The 20,646-nt window shown below is 45.0% G+C and overlaps 1 protein-coding gene across 1 annotated transcript in view; it reads right to left on the reverse strand.

Annotated features, from left to right (window-relative positions):
* The window catches only part of sik2b (salt-inducible kinase 2b), a 203,481-nt gene that overhangs the window by 146,222 nt on the left and 36,613 nt on the right, over window positions 1-20,646 (reverse strand). The window contains exon 2 of the mRNA XM_070894454.1: window positions 899-1,015. Within this exon, the coding sequence (XP_070750555.1) occupies window positions 899-1,015 (117 nt within the window). The remainder of the gene's footprint in view (window positions 1-898; window positions 1,016-20,646) is intronic.

The raw sequence follows: 20,646 nt of genomic DNA on the forward strand, positions 1-20,646 counted from the left end.
TACGGAGCCGGCAGTATACCACCGGTCCCTCTCAGTTCAGGCAGGTCACAAATCTGTAGAACAATAGCAGTCCCCTTTACAAAAAAATGGAATAACAGACATTTTTCTGAATTCAACAATGCACTTACAAAGTGAACACATCTGCACTAATTAGAGGCCACAAGCTTTCACACAGAGAGTCTGGTTAGAGCCCATTTAGAGCTCAGATCTGGGCATTGCACTTCAGGAAGGATATACTGGCCTTGGGGAGGGCAGCGCAGGTTCACCAGAATAATACAGGGGCTAAAAGGGTTCAATTCTGAGGACAGGTCGCATAGACTAGGCTTGTATTCTCTTGAGTGTAGAAAATTAAGGAGTGATCTAATGGAGGTCAACAAGATGATTAAAGGATTTGATAGGGTAGAGAGAAATGATTTCTCTGATGGGAGAGTCCAGAACACAGGCTCGGACGTTCAGTGGTGATGTAAGGAAGCACTTCTTCACACAAAGGGTACTGGACATCTGGAACTCTCTCCCCCAAAGAGCTGTTGAAACTGGGGTCAAATGAAAATTCCAAAACTGAGATTGATAGATTTTCGATAGGCAAGGGTATTAAAGGTTACCAAGGCAGGTAGATGGAGCTAAGATATAGATCAGCCATGATCTCATTGAATGGTACCCAGGCTCCAGGGGCTGGATGGCCTCCTCCTGTTCCTATGTTGCTGGGAACAAAACAATCGCACCCAGAGTCAGCCAAAGGTTGAAACCACTTTGCTCGAATCTCTCCGGTTAGCATTCCCGCCATCAGTCGCCACCTTCTTTCCCAAGAGGTTTTAGAGAGAGCGAGTGGAAAGAACTTTTCTGTTGATATAAATCTCTTCTGGGAAGACAAGAAGGCGACTGCGGTAACATCCTGTACCTGATAGAGTTTGATGATGTGTGGATGATCCAGCAACTTCATGATCTGTACTTCTCTGTAGATCTTCTCCAGGTTCACAGCGTCCAGTTGAGACTTGTCGATGATTTTTATGGCGACCTGTTGCCCCAATTTGAAAGAGAGAAAGGAAAGGTGAAACATGTAAATGAAGTAAGTCCTGCCTATTCCGCGCTACTGCTGTCTCAGGCCCTCACAGTGTTGCTATCATTTTATAACACTTCTGAAACTATAATTTTAGACACTCGATAAATTATTGGCAAAAAAACTGCTCAATTCATTAACAGTTTTGCATTTTAACCTTTTATCATCAACCCAAAAGGGGAAGGCAGGAAATGCAGGAAAAACACAGCAGGTTGATCAGCATCTGAAAGGGGAAGGCAGGTTAATGCCTTGAGTAGGTTGTAATGTATGCACCAGTGAGTATGCTCACAGATTTGTAGAACTGTTGAGTTGTGAGTGGCTTAACCAATCACGTGATGTTCACAAGCCTCAATAAAACCCCAGCCAGTTGGGTTTGGGGATCCACGAAGGTGGTTGTGAGCCTAGTGGATGCACTGGTAATGTGTAGTGTGATTGTTAAACCTTTGCTAATAAATCAACCAGTTCTTAATAGCAATGTGTTGCTATGAATTCTTAAGCAAAGAACCCATGAAGCAAATACATTACTTTTCATCAGAACTCACACCCAAAAGGCTAACCTCTCTTTCTCGTCCAGATGGCCACTGTTCCGCTAAGCATTTCACGCCATCTTTCCATTTTTATTTCAGACTTCCAACATTCGCAGGCTCCCTTTTCATTGTTACTTAAAAGGGAACAGTTTTTTTTTCAAGCTTTTTGTTTTAATCTGTGCCATTTCCTTACAATTTTACAAGACGTAACCATGATTAAATGAATTGAAATGCTTTATGGCAGCCAGCTGCAGAAACCGGAACTGATGGAGAGCTGCTGAGCAGTGTTAGGACACACACTATTACAGTTAATCAACAGCACCGGGTCTGAATCATTACCAGCTCAATTTTCCAATAATGTACCCTCTCTATCAGAGTGCAGATAATTCTGCAAGGCTACAACGGAACAGAAGAGAATGATGAAAAGCCATTTACTACAAATTGGGTAATTGGTGAAAGGCAAGTTTAATGAATCATTCGCGTGGCTTTTAATTTGTTGGCTGGCCATTTTTGTGCCATTTTGCACTAGACGGGACACAAAAACTTGTGGTTTAATTCTTGCACCAAGGGGGCAGAGACACCAATTCTACAAAAAAATAAATTCCGCACGAAAATGACCCAATATACTGCAAGTGGACTGAGCCAAACACTCAGGAGTGAGGCCGTAACTGAGTTAGGGCTGTGCGATCAATGATATAGATGGCCAAATCCATCTCTCCTCTTGGGTTACATTCATAACCATGTTAGTAAATGAGAATTAAGTGTGTATTTTGAATCACAACGATATTTTTGCCTGGAATGTGCAATGACTTCATTGGGAGTCCATTTTCCCCCCTCATGGTCCCCATCTGTTCTCACTTTTGAAATAATCTCCGTAAAATATGAACCATATTTCACGGAGATTATCTTAACATGTGTGACCCAGGCTTGCCAAGCAGGTGGAATAATGAGCACTGGGCACGACACTCGCACCTCAAGCAGTGCTGTTACTGCGCGCTCTCACACTCACACCTCAAGTAGTGCTGTTACCACACTCTCTCACTCACACCTCAAGTAGTGCTGTTACCACACTCTCTCACACTCACACCTCAAGCAGTGCTGTTACCACACTCTCTCACTCACACCTCAAGTAGTGCTGTTACCACACTCTCTCACACTCACACCTCAAGCAGTGCTGTTACCACACTCTCTCACTCACACCTCAAGCAATGCCATTGCCGCACTCTCTCTCACTCACACCTCAAGTAGTGCTGTTACCACACTCTCTCACACTCACACCTCAAGTAGTGCTGTTACCACACTCTCTCACACTCACACCTCAAGTAGTGCTGTTACCACACTCTCTCACTCACACCTCAAGTAGTGCTGTTACCACACTCTCTCACTCACACCTCAAGCAATGCCATTGCCGCACTCTCTCTCACTCACACCTCAAGTAGTGCTGTTACTGCGCGCTCTCACACTCACACCTCAAGTAGTGCTGTTACCACACTCTCTCACACTCACACCTCAAGTAGTGCTGTTACCACACTCTCTCACTCACACCTCAAGCAATGCCATTGCCGCACTCTCTCACACTCACACCTCAAGTAGTGCTGTTACCACACTCTCTCACTCACACCTCAAGCAATGCCATTGCCGCACTCTCTCACACTCACACCTCAAGCAGTGCTGTTACCACACTCTCTCACTCACACCTCAAGCAGTGCTGTTACCACACTCTCTCTCACTCACACCTCAAGCAGTGCTGTTACCACACTCTCTCACTCACACCTCAAGCAGTGCCATTGCCACACTCTCTCACACTCACACCTCAAGTAGTGCTGTTACCACACTCTCTCACTCACACCTCAAGCAATGCCATTGCCACACTCTCTCACACTCACACCTCAAGCAGTGCTGTTACCACACTCTCTCACTCACACCTCAAGCAGTGCTGTTACCACACTCTCTCTCACTCACACCTCAAGCAGTGCTGTTACCACACTCTCTCACTCACACCTCAAGCAGTGCCATTGCCACACTCTCTCACACTCACACCTCAAGTAGTGCTGTTACCACACTCTCTCACACTCACACCTTAAGCAGTGCTGTTACCACACTCTCTCACACTCACACCTTAAGCAGTGCCATTGCCGCACTCTATCTCACACTCACACCTCAAGTAGTGCTGTTACCACACTCTCTCACACTCACACCTCAAGCAGTGCTGTTATCGCACTCTCTCACACTCACACCTTAAGCAGTGCCATTGCCGCACTCTATCTCACACTCCCTGTAGACATCTCCTGGTCTTTGAGTGCTGCTGTCATGGAGTGAGGATTCCTCTGGTCACTATGACATGATGACATGTCAAGGTGAATGAATGAAGATGTTTTCTGATCAGTATCTCCAGCAAAATCACAAGTAATGTTTTAAAAGACTTTTCTGGATAAAAAGGGGCAAATTCAGCAAAGCTGCGCTCCCAGGGCAGAGTCAAACGGGACACGATCGACGCGACGGTCTGAGAATTTAGGCTGTAATTTTAGATCGTCCTTTCACCCAGTCACCATTGCAGCCTTCACTGAATTTCTCCTAAAGTCTTCACAAAGGTATTCGCACTGTGGCGACTAGAGGAATCATCACCCCCAAAAGTAGATTCTCCTGACTGCAGATCACCAACCCAAGCTCCATAGCAGCAACCAAGAAAGCATATAAACTGGGACCTATGAATGACGCAGCTCAAACCCATTCAGCTCAAGACCAACACTGACTTCTCTGCCAAACGGAGAGTCACCCTGACTGCTTAAAAATCCTGACCAATCGACAGTTCTATTAAGCAAACAACTAGTCACAAACACCAGAAGCTTTTATTCGTGTCAACTTGATTTAGTTGGTAACACTCTTGCCTCTGAGTCAGAAGGTTGTGTGTACAGAGCCCCAATCCAGGACTTGAGCCCATAATATGGTTTGACTCCTTAGTGCAGCACTGAGAGCGAGCCCATTGGTCAGAGAGGCTGTTCTTCAGCTAAGACGCCAATACATTGGTCCAGGTGGATATTAAAGATCCCATTGTGCCATTTGAAGAAGAGCAGGGAGCCTCTCTCTCAGTGTCCTCCTTCCACCAACAGCATTAGAGACAAATGAACTGGTCGTTCATCTCATTGGTGTTTGGGGGGAATCTTGCCGTGTGCAAAATGGCTTCTGCAGTCACCTATACAACAGTCACTGCATTTCAGAACAAATTCATTCTATGTGATGGACCTGGAGAGGGAGAGAGGAGATTTTCAGCTGGGTGTAAAACTGGTCAGCCGCTCATGATAAAAAACGTCAAAAATGTTCTATTTGACGGCTATAAAGGCCGGTTTCTATAGTGGGCGGTTTCCATAACGGCCGGTTTCTATAGTGGGCGGATTCTATAATGGGCGGTTTCTGTAGGGGGCGGATTCTATAATGGGCGGTTTCCATAACGGGGGGTCGAACCGCAGGCCAGTTTTACACCCGGGTATAAGGTTGAAAATCTGGCCCGGTGATATGGTGCTATACAATTACAAGTCTTTATGAAATGAACCTCTACTGTAAAAGATTCATTAATTGAAAACATTTTTAATTAAATTGAGCCCTTCACTTTGGAACAGCAGAATTTGTGACAAAATATTTGGCCTTCCCTTTAGAAGTTTGAGTGATGTGTACCGAGGATTTGTATTGGTGACGGACACTATATACTTTAACCACAGAATCTTCCATATAATCCCACACTGGACACGCCCAGAACTTTCCAATGTCCTACAGACTAAAAAGGACAGTTTCTACACAATATAAATACATTACATGGAAAAGGGCGATTGGTGATGATCCAGCTCAGAGGGTTGGCTCAGGGAAGGTTGCTGGCATCTCATATATTCAGTCTTCACTTCAACCGCCCTGAACCATTGGGGCAGCCTCAACAGGGAAACCTACTCTCTCAACTCATGAAAAGCAAAGTTTGCGATTTGTCTTAGAGACTATACAGACTGGTCATCATTTTAACACGCATATGAGGAGAACCCTGGGAGGGAGGTTAGTGTCTTTTTGTAACTTGAATAACCCCAACATAAGAGTTATATTCCATTTTAATTATATTTTACAATCTGCTTCTGCATTTATGTTGCGCTTTCATGTTAGAATGTCTCAAAGCGCTTTACAGAGTGAATTCTTTTTGAACTCTGGTAGCCATACCTTCAGCTGCCTGGGCCCCAAGCTCTGTATTTCCTTCTCTAAAGCTTTCTGCCTCTATACTCCTTTCTCCTGCTTTAAGACACTCCTTATAACCTATCTGTTAAGCTCATAATACAGTGATGCAACTGAGTACTGTAGACAATGAGTAAGTTTGACCTTAGCTCCTTTATTCAAACTCCAGAGTGCTGGTACAGCATGGCAGACCTGCTTATATACAGTGCTCCCAAGGGATGCTGGGATCCCTTGGGACTCCAACAGGTATGCCATCTGGTGGCGGTATGATACAGGCTACCTAGGGTTGCAATACATAACACTACCTCTTTGACCGAAGCTTTTGGTCACCTGCCCTAATATTTCCTTATGTGGCTCGATGTCAAATTTTGTTTGATAACGCTCCTGTGAAGCGTATCGGGAAATTTTACAACGAAAAGGAGCTATATAAATACAAATTGTTGTTGTGAGTCCTACAGCTGAAAATTCGGTCCAGTGACTCAATACAGGTTGAACCTCCCTTATCCAGAACTCCATTATCCGGAACCACCCCTCGTCCAGAACCATTCCTGGCCACCAGGTGGCGCATGCACAGAACTCCCAACATAAACAAATTGAAATCCTTCCTCGCTGCCGACTCGCGCAATCGTTGGCCTGACCCCGCGATCCACCGTTTCCCCCCCCGCCAATGATCCCTCTGCCGCACTCCCAGCCCCAAGCCAGCCATCCCCGATATCCCCTTGCTCAGTACCTGTACTATCCAATTTAACGTAAATCCCTTATCCAGAACAGGCCAGGTCCCGAGGGTCCCGAATAAGGGAGGTGCAACCTGTACTTGCAACTTGCGCACCCTTTTTGTTTTCAGCTGTTAAAGCGAGAACCCAGTAGCCGCAGCAGTGGGCAGCACTGAAGGAAGCACGTCTCAGGAAATCAGTGACGTACGGCCTATGATTTTCCATCCGTTAACATGACTGCTGGGGGCATTAGATTAGAAAGCACTGTTCCTCGAGGGTGAAATCACACTGTGCGGCATCACTGGTGAACGAGTTGTATGACATTCCACTGACTGCTAGTTTAGCAAACTAGTTCAAAATAAAAGTACAACATTGCTCTGCAAAAGAGCCAGCGCAGACTCAATGGGCCAAGTGACCTCCTTCTGTATTGTACTATTCTATGATTCTATGAAATAGCAGAGTAAGAAATTTCACATCAACACATTACCTCATTCATTACGGCATCATTTTATGGTCTCATATTTACAAGATTTCAAAATTCCAGAGGTGTTGCAGTTAGGGGGAAGCTGGATAAATGAATAAAACATCATAAGAACATAAGAACATAGGAAATAGGAGCAGGAGCAGGCCCTACGGCCCATCGAGCCTGCTCCTCCATTCAATAAGATCATGGCTGTCCATTGACCTTAACTCCACTTTCCCGCCCGATCTCCATGTCCCTTGATTTCACTTGAGTCCAAAAATCTATCTATCTCAGCCTTGAATATACTCAGAGACTCAGCATCCACAGCCCTCTGGGGCAGAGAATTCCAAAGATTCACAACCCTCTGAGTGAAGAAATTCCTCCTCAACTCACTCCAGCCAGGGGAAACAACCTCTCAGCATCTACTCTGTCAAATCCCCTTCAGAATCTTGTATGTTTCATAGAAACATAGAAAATAGGTGCAGGAGCAGGCCATTCGGCCTTTCGAGCCTGCACCACCATTCAATGAGTTCATGGCTGAACATGCAACTTCAGTACCCCATTACTGCTTTCTTGCCATACCCCTTGATCCCACTAGTAGTAAGGACTACATCTATCTCCTTTTTGAATATCTTTAGTGAAATGGCCTCAACAACTTTCTGTGGTAGAGAATTTCACAGGTTCACCACTCTCTGGGTGAAGAAGTTTCTCCTCATCTCGGTCCTAAATGGCTTACCCCTTATCCTTAGACTGTGTCCCCTGGTTCTGAACTTCCCCAACATTAATAAGAACATAAGAACATAAGAATTAGGAACAGGAGTAGGCCATCTAGCCCCTCAATCCTGCTCCGCCACCCAACAAGATCATGGCTGATCTGGCCGTGGACTCAGCTCCACTTACCCGCCCGCTCCCCATAACCCTTAATTCCCTTATTGGTTAAAAATCTATCTGTGATTTGAATATATTCAATGAGCTAGTCTCAACTGCTTCCTTGGGCAGAGAATTCCACAGATTCACAACCCTCCTGGAGAAGAAATTCCTTCTCAACTCGTATTTTGAGGCTGTGCCCCCTAGTTCTAGTCTCCCCGGCCAGTGGAAACAACCTCTCTGCCTCTATCCTGTCTAGCCCCTTCATTATTTTTAATGTTTCTATAAGATCACCCCTCATCCTTCTGAACTCCAATGAGTAAAGACCCAGTCTGCTCAACCTATCATCATAAACCCTCTCATCTCCGGAATCAGCCTAGTGAATCGTCTCTGTACCCTTCCTTAAGTAAGGTGACCAAAACTGCACGCAGTACTCCAGGTGCGGCCTCACCAATACCCTGTATAGTTGCAGCAGGACCTCCCTGCTTTTGTACTCCATCCCTCTCGCAATGAAGGCCAACATTCCATTCGCCTTCCTGATTACCTGCTGCACCTGCAAACTAACTTTTTGGGATTCATGCACAAGGACCCCCAGGTCCCTCTGCACCGCAGCATGTTGTAATTTCTCCCCATTCAAATAATATTCCCTTTTACTGTTTTTTTCCCCAAGGTGGATGACCTCACATTTTCCAACATTGTATTCCATCTGCCAAACTTTAGCCCATTCGCTTAACCTATCTAAATCTCTTTGCAGCCTCTCTGTGTCCTCTACACAACCCGCTTTCCCACTAATCTTTGTGTCATCTGCAAATTTTGTTACACTACACTCTGTCCCCTCTTCCAGGTCATCTATGTATATTGTAAACAGTTGTGGTCCCAGCGCCGATCCCTGTGGCAGACCACTAACCACTGATTTCCAACCCGAAAAGGACCCATTTATCCCGACTCTCTGCTTTCTGTTCGCCAGCCAATTCTCTATCCATGCTAATACATTTCCTCTGACTCCGCATACCTTTATCTTCTGCAGTAACCTTTTGTGTGGCACCTTATCGAATGCCTTTTGGAAATCTAAATACATCCATCGGTACACCTCTATCCACCATGCTCGTGATATCCTCAAAGAATTCCAGTAAATTAGTTAAACATGATTTCCCCTTCATGAATCCATGTTGCGTCTGCTTGATTGCACTATTCCTATCTAGATGTCCCGCTATTTCTTCCTTAATGATAGCTTCAAGCATTTTCCCCACTACAGATGTTAAACTAACCGGCCTATAGTTACCTGCCTTTTGTCTGCCCCCTTTTTTAAACAGAGGCGTTACATTAGCTGCTTTCCAATCCGATGGTACCTCCCCAGAGTCCAGAGAATTTTGGTAGATTATAACGAATGCATCTGCTATAACTTCCGCCATCTCTTTTAATACCCTGGGATGCATTTCATCAGGACCAGGGGACTTGTCTACCTTGAGTCCCATTAGCCTGTCCAGCACTACCCCCCTAGTAACAGTGATTATCTCAAGGTCCTCCCTTCCCACATTCCCGTGACCAGCAATTTTTGGCATGGTTTTTGTGTCTTCCACTGTGAAGACCGAAGCAAAATAATTGTTTAAGGTCTCAGCCATTTCTACATTTCCCATTACTAAATCCTCCTTCTCATTTTCTAAAGGACCAACATTTACTTTAGTCACTCTTATCCTTTTTATATATCTGTAAAAGCTTTTACTATCTGTTTTTATGTTTTGCGCAAGTTTACATTCGTAATCGATCTTCCCCTTCTTTATTGCTTTCTTTGTCATTCTTTGCTGTCGTTTAAAATTTTCCCAATCTTCTAGTTTCCCACTAACATTGGCCACCGTATACTGATTTGATATTCTCCTTTATTTCCTTGGTTATCCACGGCTGGTTATCCCTTCTCTTACCGCCCTTCTTTTTCACTAGAATATATTTTTGTTGAGCACTATGAAAGAGCTCCTTAAAAGTCCTCCACTGTTCCTCAATTGTGCCACCGTTTAGTCTGTGTTCCCAGTCTACTTTAGCCAACTCTACCCTCATCCCACTGTAGTCCCCTTTGTTTAAGCATATTACGCTCGCTTGAGACACTATTTCCTCACCCTCAATCTGTATTACAAATTCAACCATACTGTGATCACTCATTCCGAGAGGATCTTTTATTCGGAGATCGTTTATTATTACTGTCTCATTACACAGGACCAGATCTAAGATAGCTTGCTCCCTTGTAGGTTCTGTAACATACTGTTCTAAGGAACAATCCCGTATGCATTCTATGAATTCCTCCTCCAGGCTACCCCGTGCGATTTGATTTGACCAATCGATATGTAGGTTAAAATCCCCCATGATTACTGCCGTTCCTTTTTCACATGCCTCCATTATTCCCTTGATTATTGTCTGCCCCACCGTGAAGTTATTATTTGGGGGCCTATAAAGTACGCCCACCAGTGACTTTTTCCCCTTACTATCTCTAATCTCCACCCACAATGATTCAACATTTTATTCATTAGAGCCAATATCATCTCTCACAACTGCCCTGATATCATCCTTTATTAACAGAGCTACCCTACCTCCTTTCCCTTCTTGTCTATCTTTCCGAATTGTCAGATACCCCTGTATGTTTAATTCCCAGTCTTGGCCACCCTGCAACCACGTTTCTGTAATGGCCACCAAATCATACCCATTTGTAATGATCTGTGCCGTCAACTCATTTACTTTATTTCGAATGCTGCATGCGTTTAGGTAGAGTGTTTTAATACTAGTTTTTAAACCATGATTTTCAATGAGATCACCTCTCATTCTTCTAAATTCCAGAGAGTAGAGGCCTATTCTACACAATATCTCATCATAGGACAGGCCTCTCATCCAAGGAATCAATCTAGTGAACCTTCATTGCACTGCCTCCAAAGCAAATATATCCTTCCTTAGATAAGACCAAAACTGTGCATAGTACTCCAGGTGCGGTCTCACCAAGGCCCTGTACAATTGTAGCAAGACTTCCTTACTCTTGTACTCCAACCCTCTTGCAATAAAAAACAACATGCCATTTGCCTTCCTTATCACTTGCTGTACCTGCACGCTAGCTTTCTGTACTTCTTGCACGAGTAGTCCCAACTCTCTCTGAACGCCAACATTTAAAAGTTTCTTACCATTTAAAAAATATTGTTTTTCTATTCTTCCTATCAAAGTGAATAATCTCATGTTTTCCCACATTACACTCCATCTGCCTACTGCTCACTCACTTAGTCTATCTATATCCCTTTGCAGATTCTTTGTGTTCTCCTCACAGCTTACTGTCCCACCTAGCTTTGTATCGTCAGCAAACTTAGATACATTACACTCGCTCCCTTCATCTAGGTCATTAATATAGATTGTAAATAGCTGAGGCCCCAACACCGATCCCTGCGGCACCCTACTAGTTACAGCCTGCCAACCTGAAAAAGACCCATTTATCCCGACCCTCTGTTTTCTGTCCATTAACCAATCCTCTATCCATGCTACTATATTGCCCCCAACCTCATGGGAAGATTAGGCTGATAGGGTTAGGTGAAGAGCAGTGGGAGGAGGCTCGTATGGAGCATAAACACTGGCACAGACTAGTTGGACTGATGGCCTGTTTCTGTGCTGTACTGTGTATGTCATTCTGAAGTGTGAAAAGAACACAACCTACTTGTTCTCTGATGTACAGCACAGTTCTGAGAGTCATATATTAAGATTTCTGAGTAATGTGCTGGAAGAACTTATTTTTTAATTCAGTGTCCAGTTAGTCTCTTCAACATTTGTGCAACCCGAGTCAGCTGAATGATTCATCCTTGACACGACATTAACTCAGCCAGGCCTACAGATGTCATCGAACCCCAGTAACTGTGAGAACGAATCAGCAATTAGAAAGAGCCATGAGTCACTGCTTGCTCAAATCACAAGGTTTCAGCTGAAAACTCTGAGTTTATGTAACTTGTTCTGAGCAAAAGCCATGAGAAAAAAGCTCGTTAAACTTCAATCTAGTTTTCTAAGTAAAGAAAAACTTTCATAAAGAATAATTGTGCTGTCTGATACTGTATCAGCAGGACAGGGCTGGGAGCTGATTTAAAGGGCACATATGTCATTAAAATAGAGAACTTTGGCAAACTTTTGTTTGTTTAGAAGCACACAATGCTGCAACATAAATCAATTGAAACACATTTAATCGCATCCCTCGTGTCTGGCCTTGTGATATGGTTCATCTCGGTCTCTCGCCAAACAAAATACACAGCTCTGCCTTTTGTGCATGAAGACACATAAGCCATGTTCAGTTGGTCACACTCTCCTCTCCGTGTCAGATGGCTGTCCCACTCCAGTGATTTGAGCATCTAATCCAGGCTGGCACTCCCTGTGCCAGTACAGAGGTAGTGCTGCACTGTTGGAGGTGCCGTCTTTCAAATGAGGCGTTAAACCGAGGCCGTTTCTGCTCCTTCAGGTGGATTTAAAAGACCCCATGGCATTACTTACATGCTAATTAACTACATCGTTTCAGAATAAGGGGTTGCCCATTTACAACAGAGATGAGGAGGAATTTCTTCTCTCAGAGTATCGTGCATCTATGGAATTCTCTACTCTAGAGAACTTTGGAGGCTGGGTCATTGAATATATTTAAGGTGGAGATCGACAGATTTTTGAACGATAGGGGAGTTAAGGGTTTTGGGAAGCGGGCAGGAAAGTGGAGTTGAAGCCAGGATCATTGAATGGTGGAGCAGGCTCAAGGGGCCAAATGGCCTACTCCTGCTCCTATTCTTATGTACTTCAAAGAAGAGCAAGGGAGTTCTCACCTAGTCAATATTTATGCCTCATCCAACATCACTAAAATCCTGGTCATTATCACATTGCTGTTTGTGGGAGCTTGCTGCGCCCAAATTGGCTGCCGCGTTTCCTACATTACAACAGCAAGTACTCTTCAAAACTACTTGATTGGCTGTAAAGCTCTTTGGGATGCCCTGTGAAAGGCGCTATATAAATGCAAGTCTTTCTTTTTACTTTGGCTGACAATGAACGACCAGCTTCCAAGCAGGATGCTCGACTGCTTGTAGCAGCAATTACATTGCTGAGGGCACAGGGTGACTGCAAGTAACCCAGAAAGAAGATCTGCATCGCTTCACAAGATACAGAATTTGCTTTTCTCAGCTTAGGTTTGAATTTTTTCAAGCCGATGGCAAGGAGATGTCATTTCAATTCTCGATCTCTTCCAGTCTTCAGCACCATTACCTTTGCAGATTTTAGATTAAAATAGCATGGTGAGACCGTGTCAGAATGTGCTGCACCAGAGTGGCAGGAAGCAGGCTTGACATGGAGATTCGTTACATGGGGAGATCCCGCTCTCCGACGGGATCATCAAAGGGAGCCACAAGGGAAAGGAGAACTGTGTCCTTATTTGGTGTGAAAACTTGTCCTGTGTTCTAATTTTGGGAACGCTGCACCACACAGAATTTTGTAGCACAGAAACAGGCCATTCGGCCCAACAGGTCAATGATGGAGTTTAGGCTCACCAGCCAGAGGGAGAGATAGAGAGAGAGAGAGACAGACACAGAGAGAGAGAGAGACAGAGAGAGACAGAGAGAGAGAGAGAGAGAGACAGAGAGAGAGAGAGAGAGAGCGATAGAGAGACAGACACAGAGAGAGAGAGAGACAGAGACAGACAGAGAGAGAGAGACAGACAGACAGAGAGAGAGAGAGAGAGAGAGACAGAGAGCGATAGAGAGACAGACACAGAGAGAGAGAGAGACAGAGAGAGACAGAGAGAGAGAGACAGACAGAGAGAGAGAGAGTCAGAGAGAGAGAGACAGAGACAGAGAGAGATAGAGCGAGAGACAGAGATAGAGAGAGAGACAGAGAGAGATAGTAGAGAGAGATAGTAGAGAGAGACAGAGAGAGAGAGAGAGAGAGAGAGAGGGAGAGAGAGAAAGTGAGAGAGACAGAGAGAGAGAGAGAGGGAGAGAAAAAGAGGGAAGGAGAGAGAGAGATGGTCCCTAACAGATCTCCTGCTGAAACCAACCACTAGGGCACCCGTAAGATCAACCCAGAGTAACTCTGCCTCTGGTTCTGTGTGCAAGACCTGACCTCTGCTCACTGCGTACCCAGGTGGAGCAGACGATATTTACCAAGATGCAGACCATCTTTGGCGAGACCCAGGAAACCACATGCTACCACTCTGTGGTGCTCATAATATTTACTAATACGCTCTTCTTTTGGCTTCAATTCACTGAAGCACCATTTTGATTTTGTTCTCATCTTCATTCTCTTCGGGAGCCAGAGTTTGAAAAGCTCACTTGCAGTTGTCGACTCTTCCCTTATGTAACTTTCTATTCGCGTCTTATTCCTGTAAAAGTGGAAAATGGGTGAAGAGGAGCAAATCTTTAGCCCAGTCCAGTGAGCATTCCAAATTTTTGCTCCTCGATTCCCACCGTTAATTTCAAAGAGTCGTGAAGCGGTGGTGGCTGGGACGCCCTTAAAGGTGCGCAGCCGCCATCTTGTTTTTACGGACGACTTTGCAGTCAGCCTGACAATGGCGGCCGCTGGTTTTGCCACATCACCAACATGCCAGCCCCGCACCACCTCTTGGGTGCCAGGCCGCTGGCTCAGCCGAACCGCCCCTCCCCCCCACCACCCAGTGGCCCAGTGGGCGCCACAACAGCGGCTCAGAGTTCGCAGTTAAAAGGAGGGGAGGGACGTTGTGACGTGATCAGCAGCGCGCTGATGTGGTCAGTATGGCGCCGAGCCTGACGCCCCACTAGCGCCCCGGCAGCGCCCTGCGGAGGCCATTCCCGCCTCCGATACCGCCGCGCAACTTTTCCTCTTTCCCAGTGCCCAATCCAGCAAGATTTAGCAGCCCATCTCGCCGGGCGCTAAATCTTCACTTCATTCTAATTGTGCGCAGGACAATTTAGCCCTCACTATCTTAAAATTGGAGCTAGGCCATTTAGGAGGGAAGTGAGGAAACACATCTTCTCACAAAGGGTGGTAGAAATCTGCAATGCTCTTCCCCGAAAGGTTATGGATGCTGGGACAATTGGAGCTTTCCAGAGACCCATAGAGTTTTGTCAGGGAAGAGTATCACGGCTTGTGGAGCTCAGGTGGGTAACGGGAGGTGAGCCACGATCTAATTGAATGGTGGAATGAGCTCGAAGGGCCGAATGGCCTACTCCAGTTCCTACGTTCCTAAGAGAATCCATCCATTTGTGAACTGCTTCCATTCCCTTCCCCCATTGTTTGTCTAGAGGCTTCTTCATCGGCATAACTTCATTCTTTCAGTTGAGTAGTTATTCCTGTTACTTTTCATCAGAGAGGCAGCATTCCAGGATGTTTAACTTCATGGGTTAACTTTCCACAGCTTCTCAGCTCGTGATCAAGATATAAAGATCTAAAGATATAAAAAGAGGGTTTCGTGCACCTTGGAGAGATTTGCAGCTAGCAATCCGTGCAATCGAGAAGCAAAGATTGGCAATGTTTTATTTCACCAGCTCAATTGCTTGACTAGGAATTACCGAGCTGTTCTTCAAATTCCCCAAGTGATGCAATCATCATTTTTACAGGCCTTCAGTAGAGGTGAAGACTGTATTCCCTACTAGTGTACAGCACGGGCCAGCCCACACTGCAATATGTGTGCGCACTAGGTCCGTGCAGCAGAGCTGGTCTCCAGTCATCCTGGTTAATCCTTGCCACTGGACCAAGACCTAGCTCTGTCAAGCCCGTGTGGTGGCTGGTGTGCAACGTTCACCAGACGTTAAAAAAATCCACGCACAGACATCTTCCACCCTTCAAGATGTAGTTCTGGATCAGGAATATTAGGTCCTTCATTGAAACACCTGTGAACTCATCCCTTTTCGGCGTGGAAGCAAGTCATCCTCGCTTCGAGGGACTGCCTATGACAGTACATACACTGTATGGAAAAAGCTTTCATCAAACTGAACAGGTCACATTCTCTTTACTAAACCCCAAAGAGACATAAAATAAAATACTCTATTGCATCAACATAGAAGATAAGGTAGAAGATCAGCCATGTTCTTATTGAATGGCGGAGCTGGCTCACGGGTCTTATGGCCTACTCCTGCTCCTAGTTCTTATGTTCTTATTAGCCCCTAAACAACTACAATGTGTATTTATATAGCACCTTTAACATAGTGAAATGTCCCAAGGCGCTGCATAGGATTATTATGAGATTTTTTAAATTGGAACCTGTAATGTATGCACCTGTGAGTATGCTCACAGGTTTGTAGAGCTGTTGAGTTGGGAGTGGCTTAGCCAAGACTCAATAAAAGCCCAGCTAGTTGGGTTCGGGGGGATCCACGATGAGGCAAGTGGTTGTGAGCCTGGTGGATGAACTGGTAATGTGTAGTGTGATTGTTAAACTTTTTGCTAATAAATCAACTAGTTCTTAATAGCGATGTGTTGCTATGAATTCTTAAGCAAAGAACCCATGAAGCAAATACATTACAACGCCGAGCCACATAAGGAGAAATTAGCGCAGGTGACCAAAAGTTTGGTCAAAGACGTAGATTTTAAGGAGCGTCTTGAAGGAGGAAAGAGGTAGAGAGGCAGAGAGGTTTAGGCAGGGTTTGGCTCATTGTGACTGAACCACTTTAACGCTGAACTAGCACTATACACTCGAATCGCATTTCTCTACTTGTCCCCTATGCCCTTTAATATTTTTCTTCTTTAAGTGTTCAATCTAATTCTTAAGTGTTGTACTTGACTCTTGCTTCAGAGCCCATTTGTGGTCATGGATTCCATTGCCTAATAACCCTTTGTGTGAAAACCTTTCTTTTAAGCTTCTCCCTCCCCAATATGGAATTAAATGACTGATGATAGGTCTCTACCAAATACATTAACTCATCTTTTTGCATTACGGTTGCTGGTGGACCCATTCATTATTCCTGGGCCCAATGCAGTGATGGAGGCAAATTAATGTAGTAATGTGGGAATACTCAACAGAACTGGCCAAAAGCCCAGTTCTGACAAAAGGTCATCGAACTGAAATGTTAACTCTGTTTCTCTCTCCACAGATGCTGCCTAACCTGCTGAGTATTTCCAGCATTTTCTGTTTTTATTTCAGATTCCAGCACCCACTGTATTTTGCTTTTGTGTTGTAATGTAGTAACTGGGTTTGCTTTAGTAACACATCCCATGAACGCACTACCAGAGACCAACAAAAAGACCACAGGAGATGGCAAAACAAGGTTTGCCGCACACTCTTTCCGTTGCCTGCACTTGATTTCTGCATGCTTTCGGCGACGAGACTCGAGGTGCTCAACGCCCTCCCCGGATGCTCTTCCTCCACTTAGGGCGGTCTTTGACCAGGGACTCCCAGGTGTCGGTGGGGATGTTGCACTTTATCAAGGAGGCTTTGAGGGTGCCCTTGAAACGTTTCCTCTGCCCACCTGGGGCTCGCTTGCCATGTAGGAGTTCCGAGTAGAGCGCTTGCTTTGGGAGTCTTGCGTTGGGCAGGCAGACAACGTGGCCTGCCCAACGGAGCTGGTCGAGTGTGGTCAGTGCTTCGATGCTGGGGATGTTGGCCTGATCGAGAACACTGACATCGATGACACTGACGTTTGATGAGAGTGACCAGATCCAGGAGCGAACAAACCGCAAGCGCAGGGCATTTCTGAACTTAAAGCAACAACCCAACTCTGGAGCAGCAAAGCAGCTTTACAGGCAGCTGAAGGCCGAGGTCCAACAAAAAACCCGTGACCTAAAGAATAGATGGTGGGTGGAGAAAGCACAGGAGATTCAGCAGCTGGCCGACAGCCATGATGTGCGAGGATTCTTCACCACAGTCAAGTCAGACACCCATGCTGCCCTTATTTACAATAGACAAGTGAATAACCATAAACAGTACCCCGGTGATCCAAAAGGTCTTTGGGCAGGGATGGGGGGACAAATTTAGCCCATCACTTCAACTCTATGGCAGACACTACTCAGAACATTCAAAGAAACATTTTGCTAAATTTCATATGCTTACTTCCTCCCCATATAGCCCAAGCAAAATTGTAGAATATATCTAACGAATCTTACATCCTATGATATGGATCCTAGAACAGCTGCCCTCACTGGCCTGACACTTCCATGATCCCACCAGCTCAAAAACCATCATATCCAGTCAAATATTTGCTCTTAACAGCCTCAGTCCCATTCCTAACCAATATCCCTCCACTTCCTTTTTAAAGCGGTCAGCTTGGGTCAGTTGGTATCACTCTTGCCTCTGAGTCAGAAGGTTAGTCATTCAAGTCCTAATGCAGGACAAAAGCACATAGTTTAGGCTGACACTCGAGTGCAGTGCAGAGGTAGTGTTGCTTTGTTGGAGGCAGCTATCTGGAGTTCCAGCGCATGCGTGAAATGTTGAATGGGCCGCCCAGCTCGTTAAAGGGACCGCAAACCCAAATATAATTAGGGGGAACATTGGTTGGAGGTGATGTCTTTCAGATGAAATGCTAAAACCAATGCCCATTCTGATGGTTTAGGTAGGGAGATCCCGTGGCACTATTACAAGAACAGAGAGTTTTCCTGGTGTCTAAACTAACATTCTTCCCTCAAAACAACAGCATCAAAAAAAAACCTCCCGAAAACTGGTTATTCATCTCACTTGCTGCTTGTCAGGAAACAGAATTATTTACATAACAAGAATGACTACACTTCAAAAAATAATTTAATGTTGGTGATGTCCTAAGAACAATTGGACAAAGGTGTTATGTAAGAACAAGTTATTTATTTGACATATGCTTTATCTGGGTATCTACGTCTCATCATTTTAGAAATCTGGATCACAGGGTCGATCTTCCGATGCACAATTCTGGGAAATTACAAGCATACCTCACAGGTTCCAGTTAGTGGAGAACACGCCCAAACTTTGCTCCCTGTGGGCAAGGTTCCACGTCAGAAGTCGGTGTTTAACAAAAAGAAACCAGGCCTTATATCTCCTCTCCATTTTCTTTAACAGATTCTGTTATAAACATTTCACCACACAATTTATTACCTTAAGTTCAGGGGTCAACTTTATTGCTCAACTCTGAATGCCCGAAAGTGTCAATGTCATAGAAACATAGAAAATAGGAGCAGTAGTAGGCCATTCGGCCCTTCGAGTCTGCACCGCCATTCAATATGATCATGGCAGATCCTCTATCTCAACACCATATTCCCGTGTTTTCCCCATACCCCTTGATGCCTTTTGTTTCTAGAAATCTACCTATCTCCCTCTTAAATATATTCAGTGACTTGGCCTCCACAGTCTTCTGTGGTAGAGAATTCCACAGGTTCACCACCCTCTGAGTGAAAAAATGTCTCCTCATCTCTGTCCTAAATTTCCTACCCCGTATCCTGAGTCAGTGACCTTTTGTTCTGGACTTAACAGCCAGGGGAAACATCCTCCCCGCATCGAGTCTATCCAACCCAATTAGAATTTTATACGTTTCAATGAGATCCCCTCTCATTCTTCTAAACTCTAATGAATACAGGCCTAGTCGACCCAATCTCCCTTCATATGATAGTCCTGCCATCCCAGGAATCAGTCTGGTGAACCTTCGCTGCACTCCCTCTATGACAAGTATATCCTTTCTTAGGTAAGGAGACCAAAACTGCACACAATACTCCAGGTGCGGTCTCACCAAGGCCCTGTATAACTGTAGTACGACATCCTTGCTCCTGTACACAAATCCGCTTCCAATGAAGGCCAACATACCATTTTCCTTCCTATCTGCTTGCTACACCTGCATGTTTGCTTTCAATGACTGGTGTACAAGGACACCCAGGTCCCTCTGTACATCGACACTTCCCAAGCCATCACCATTTAAATAAATAAATGTTTTTCCTACCAAAGTGGATAACTTCACATTTATCCACGTTATACTGTATCTGCCATGTGTTTGCCCACTCACTCAACCTATCTAAATCACCTTGCAGCATCTTTGCATCCTCCTCACAACTCACAATCCCACCTAGTTTTGTGTCGTCAGCAAACTTGGAAATATTACATTTGGTTCCCTCGTTAAAATCATTTATATATATTGTGAATAGCTGGGGCCCAAGCACTGATCCCTGTGGTACCCCACTAGTCACTGCCCACCACCCCAAAAAAGACCCATTTATTCCTCCTCTCTGTTTTCTGTTAGTTAACCAATTTTCAATCCATGCCAATACATTACCCCCAATCCCGTGTGCTTTAATGATCATAGAAACATAGAAACATAGAAAATAGGTGCAAGAGCAGGCCATTCAGCCCTTCTAGCCTGCACCGCCATTCAATGAGTTCATGGCTGAACATGAAACTTCAGTACCCCATTCCTGCTTTCTCGCCATACCCCTTGATCCCCAGAGTAGTAAGGACTTCATCTAACTCCCTTTTGAATATATTTAGTGAATTGGCCCCAACCACTTTCTGTGGCAGAGAATTCCACAGGTTCACCACTCTCTGGGTGAAGAAGTCTCTCCTCATCTCGGTCCTAAATGGCTTACCCCTTATCCTTAGACTGTGACCCCTGGTTCTGGACTTCCCCAACATTGGGAACATTCTTCCTGCATCTAACCTGTCTAAACCCGTCAGAATTTTAAACGTTTCTATGAGGTCCCCTCTCATTCTTCTGAACTCCAGTGAATACAAGCCCAGTTGATCCAGTCTTTCTTGATAGGTCAGTCCCACCATCCCGGGAATCAGTCTGGTGAATCTTCGCTGCACTCCCTCAATAGCAAGAATGTCCTTCCTCAAGTTAGGAGACCAAAATTGTACACAATACTCCAGGTGTGGCCTCACCAAGGCCCTTACAACTGTAGCAACACCTCCCT

This window comes from Pristiophorus japonicus, chromosome 11, assembly GCF_044704955.1.
Source record: "Pristiophorus japonicus isolate sPriJap1 chromosome 11, sPriJap1.hap1, whole genome shotgun sequence".
Lineage (NCBI taxonomy): Eukaryota > Metazoa > Chordata > Chondrichthyes > Pristiophoridae > Pristiophorus > Pristiophorus japonicus.